A 4,879-nucleotide genomic window follows, 5' to 3' on the forward strand; every position below is an offset into this window, starting at 1 on the left:
CTCCGCGGCTATGAACCGTCCTTAACTCCAGTTCCAGGGGAATCAGAAGCCCTCTTCTGACCTCCGCGGCATTGTAGGACATGGGTGCACTCACATACATGCAGGCAATGCACTCATACACAAAATAAAAATAATAAAATATTTTTTTAAAAAAAGAGTCTCAAGAAGCCTGGTGGCTCACGCCTGTAGTCCCAGCACTTGAGAGGCAGAGTCAGGCAGATCTCTGTGAGTTCCAGGCCAGCCTGGTCTGTGCTACAGGGAGACCCTGCTTCAAAAGGAAAAAGAAAAGAAAAGAAAACAGCTTACCCAATTAAGAGTTGATCGGTGACTAGGGAGATGACTCAGCAGGTAAGAGTGCTTGCTTCCCAAACTTGAGGACCTGAGTTCAAATCCCCAGTACACATATAAAAAGCTGGATGTGGCACCATGTATGCCCTGTAACCCCAGCACTGTGGGAGGTGGAGACAGGAACATCACTGGGGCTTGCTGGCCACCACCATAGGTTCAGCGACAGACCCTGTCTCAGGGGCATAAGGTGGAGAGTGATAGAGCACCTTGAAGTCCTCTAGGCTCTGGGCACACACCTGTACACACGTGTGCATACACCACTCACACAAAAAAGTTGATTGAAGGCCAAGTCTCTTTCTGGAGTGGCACAGAATCAAATTGCATAAGTGGTATGCACATTTACATCAAAGGGCTAGTATGTTCACTAGCCCTGCCACTAATACCATACAGGTTGCATTGGGACCACTGTCATTACAAGCCACTGAGCCTCCTCCTGTAATTGAACCAAAAATCAAACTAAAGATACTATAAGGGGCATTGCCCATCCCAGTAGGTGCTTGGCACATTGATGATACAAGCAAGGCAGCAGACAAGAATGGGTGGTTGCAGCAATACAAATGAACACCATACCATGTGATTGAAAGATTAGCTAGTTGGGTGAGCAGTAGGGATAGTGGTAACTCAGGAGACTTGGCATATGGCTATACTGAAAATTGGGCTGTAGTTAGAGGCCTGGCTTTATGGGTGGCCCATATGAAGTCTGTTGATTGAAGGCCATAGGGGAACCAACATGGACTGTAAAATAGCTAAAGCTACCTTACCATGAACAATTCTGATAATTTTCCAACTGTCTGAGCATGTGAAGTTCATTTTTTATTACAGCTATGGTAGATGTCTCCTATGATACGGCAAGTACATAAGTCTACCTGCCCTGTACAGGATTGACAGGAACACTGTAGCTGGCCTATGCCAGTCATAGAGTGTGCGAATATGCCCTCTCATGAGTGAATGCAGCCACAGGCCTCTTGCAAGCATTTCCATGCAACTGAGCAATAGGTAAGGCTACCATCAGGATCTTCCCTTTCCCAATTTGGTGTTAAAAATGGGAACCCCCATATAATTAACACAAGTGCATTCATTCCACACTTATGTGCAGAACTTGGCTAAAGAAAACCATGCCAAATGGTTCTTCCAACTACCTTACAATGCTACATGGTTCACTAAAAGGGCAAATGGGTTGCTTAAATGGCATTTAAAGAATTTGCATGAAGATACCCTATATGGGTTGAAAAAGACATTTCCAGAAGGTTATTGCATTACTTTTCTCATTGCTATGACAAAATACCTGATACAAACAACAAAAGGAAAGAAAGGTTTATTTTGGCTCACAGTTTAAGAAGGGATCCGGCCTATCATAGTGGAGAACTCATGGTGGTAGAAGCATAAGCAGCTGGTCACACTGTATCCACAAGAAGAAAGGAAAGAATGCTGACCCACCTACCCAGACCACTTGAATATATTTTTTTCACATTGTTTTCTGAAGTGTTTGTAACAATGGGTTGGCTTTTTTTAAATATTTGTTTTATTTTATGTATTTGAGTGTATTGCCTGCACCTGTGTTGTGCAATGCCTGAAAGGGTCAGAAGAGGGCATCGGATCTCCAGACGGTTTTTTGTTGTTGTTGTTTGTTTTTAACAGACGGTTTTTTAGTTACCATGTGGGTGCTGGGAATCGAACTCAGGTCCTCTTAACCGCTGAACCAACTCTCTAGCCCCCATCAACAATGGGTTGGATTTAAGCATGAGTGAAGGGCCAAATTCACCCTGACCATCAAGAGGAAAATAGGTTGTAGAGGCTTAGAGAGATCCAGGAATCACATGTGGTGGTGGATGTAGGCATTTTGGAATGGGGACAATGAGATTTGGGACTGACTCTAGAGGTGTACTGAAGTGTTATATATTGCACAGAGAGAGGGTGGAAATGAACTATTTTTCTCCACCATACTTCTGACAACAAATGTCCATACTCTTTCCACATCTACATCCCTCCACCTCTCCAGACACCACCTAGGGATCTAAAAATTCCATTGACTTCTGACAGTACCTAGAGCTGTTGTCTGACACTACAGTTATATGCTCTCAGTTCCCTAAGATGGCACTCATATCAGATGAACACATCAGTTGCCAGAGAGAAAACTGTGAGCTCAGAGTACCACATTCACACAACCAAATTCACATAACATCGTCTCTTCATATCTGCTGGTTTGTTAAAATGGCTTGCAGGCCCTGGAAAAACACTGTTTACCAGAACTGATTTATTATAAACAACCCAAGAAAGTCAACATAGAAGACAGATGGCTAGGACAAGGTATTTGGGAAGGGCCTTGCATGTCCCATCTGGAAGTTCCAACCTCTCAGCACCTATATTGATCATGAAAGCATAAGGAAATCTATGAATGTTTTGTATTCAACAAACTGGATTCAGCACCTTGTCTCATTTAAGCCAACAATGTTGGTGTGAAAGAGAACAACCTGAAGTGAGAGACGGGACCGAATCCAGGCTGAGACCCATCTTAAGGCTGCAGTATAAGGGCAATGAAGTTTGCCTTGGTGGTTTCTGGAACTGCCCTTCCGTGAATGAGGCTTCGGGATATTGAGAACAGCTACAGAATCAGTGGTGACAATGAGAAGCTGGCATCAGGTAGTACCTCCTGTTCCTGTGCCCTTCTCTGAGGTTGCTACCCATTGAGTGTAGAGTGAAGCACGTGACCGCCCTGCAAAGCCGGAGCAAATTCTTTAATTCCATTTATATTGAAGATTTGCTGGTCCTTAGAGAGAGGAAGCCTGGGCAGGGAACAACTGTGGCTGGAATTTTTGTTTTGGCCAGGTAGGGATCGTTTATCCGGTCACAACCGACTCGGTATCTGGACCTCTGAGAACTAGCCAATCAAGGCCTCAGGAGCGGATGAACTGTCCTATCAGAAGTTCCAGAAGGTAGAGCGGAAGTTCCTCGCCCGCCATCTTCCTTTCTGGCGCCGCCAGCGTGGTGTGCTATCCGATAAGGGAGTCCTGAATCACTCAGTTTGGGTCTCTGTGTGACCGCGGTGAGTTCAGGAGACCCCCGCCCCGGCGCATACGTGAGTCAAACGTGAAACTTCCCATTCCGGAGCGCCGGCAGCCATACTATTGGCTGTTCTCACAGGCGCACTGGGGGGTGGAGCGGGAGGGCCTCACTCGCCGTCTTTCTTTCTGACGCTGTCAAAGTTACCATCAGTTTAGGAAGTCCCGGATTGCACAGACATTATTGAGGACCCACAGTGTGCGAGCTGTTCATTCAGGAGCGCCGGCAGACGCGGCCGCACTGCCTCACCCGCCATCTTTCTTCCTGGCCTGGTCGCTGTCACGCTGCCGCCTTGTCCACTGAAGAATCTCGGGTAGCTCGGCCTCTGTGGCCGAGCGACCCGGAGCCCAGGAGTCGCCGTGAGGCCGCAGGAGCCCCGGACGCAGACATGGTGAGCGTCCGGGCGGGTGTGCGAGGTGGATGGGCGGGGCGGCGGGACCCCCGCGTCCTCTCCTGCGGCGGCCTCTTCGCAGCTGCGCCTGGGCTCGGCGACTGCGCGCGGGCGGAGGGTCCAGGGGCCGCAGGGGAGCAGCGGCGGGTGGGATTCGCGGCCTCTGCGTTCTCCCCAGTCGGGTTTTCCTGCCTCTCAGGTTCATGGGAAGCCGCCTCTAAAATCCACGACACTGTCACCCCATCTCAGTGCATTTTAGGGTTGACAGTTGAAATCCCTAAATTCCCAGCCCCTTCCCCACTTTGCCAAACTCATGGGTCAGGGCGATCCTCCAGAGACCCATGTGAGAGGCATAGGAATGGGACAGGAGGGTGTGTGGCCTGTGATGTAATTAGACTGTAGGCGTTGATTTAAGAACAAAATGCTGATTGAGATAAGACCCGACCTTATGCGAAAGGACTACTGCTGTAGAGAGAAAGCCCGGACTGTAAGGTGAGCAAGCATCAGAAGGGGTGGGTGGAGAAGGGCCTTTCTTAGTAGGGAGGAGCCAACAGTATTAAAATGCTGGGAAGGGTTAATAGAGAATGGCAGCTTCTGCTCTTAGATCAGGTAATAGTTCCTCTGAAGTCAGCCTGCCCTTAGAGACAAGGAGGGGGTGAGTGCTGGCTTGAACTGAGGATGGGCGTCACAGGCTTTAAAGGAGAGAAACTTAAGAAAATTGCTTAACAGTGTTTTGTTTTTACTAATCAGGCCATCATTTTTCAGGCAACAAGTGGGCATTTGGATAATTTGTGAATTGATTTTCCCCCCAGGGTCAGAGGTGAGAGTCTACTTTCATCTCCGTGAGAAAATCGAGTTTTACCAGCACCATTTGTTACTCTGTCCTTCCCCGTGTGTTTTTGGCCCCTTTGCTGAGAACCAGTTGGCCAAACGTGTGGATTTATTTCTGTCTTCTCTATTCTCTTCCCTTGGTCTCCATGTCTGTAGCCAGCACGGCACTGGTTCTTGTTCTGTTCTCTATTCTCTTCCCTTGGTCTCCATGTCTGTACGCCAGCACCGCACTGGTTCTTGTTCTGTTCT

At 48.0% G+C, this 4,879-nt stretch overlaps 1 protein-coding gene across 8 annotated transcripts in view; it reads left to right on the forward strand.

The window, feature by feature from the left end:
* The window catches only part of LOC103734776 (zinc finger protein 709), a 36,586-nt gene that overhangs the window by 22,631 nt on the left and 9,076 nt on the right, over positions 1-4,879 (forward strand). Inside the window, exons 4-5 of one of the 8 annotated variants that reach the window (XM_029563942.1) lie at positions 3,175-3,424; positions 3,562-3,799. The exons of 2 other annotated variants lie outside the window; for them this stretch is intronic. In XM_029563942.1, the coding sequence (XP_029419802.1) occupies positions 3,797-3,799 (3 nt within the window). In that variant the 5' untranslated portion in view covers positions 3,175-3,424; positions 3,562-3,796. Of the gene's footprint in view, positions 1-2,000; positions 3,800-4,879 lie in introns of those variants that run through there. 5 more of the 8 variants (XM_029563939.1, XM_029563943.1, XM_029563941.1 and 2 more) reach the window with 5 other exon arrangements.

Source organism: Nannospalax galili, unplaced genomic scaffold, assembly GCF_000622305.1.
Source record: "Nannospalax galili isolate Female #2095 unplaced genomic scaffold, S.galili_v1.0 scaffold2397, whole genome shotgun sequence".
Taxonomy (NCBI): domain Eukaryota; kingdom Metazoa; phylum Chordata; class Mammalia; order Rodentia; family Spalacidae; genus Nannospalax; species Nannospalax galili.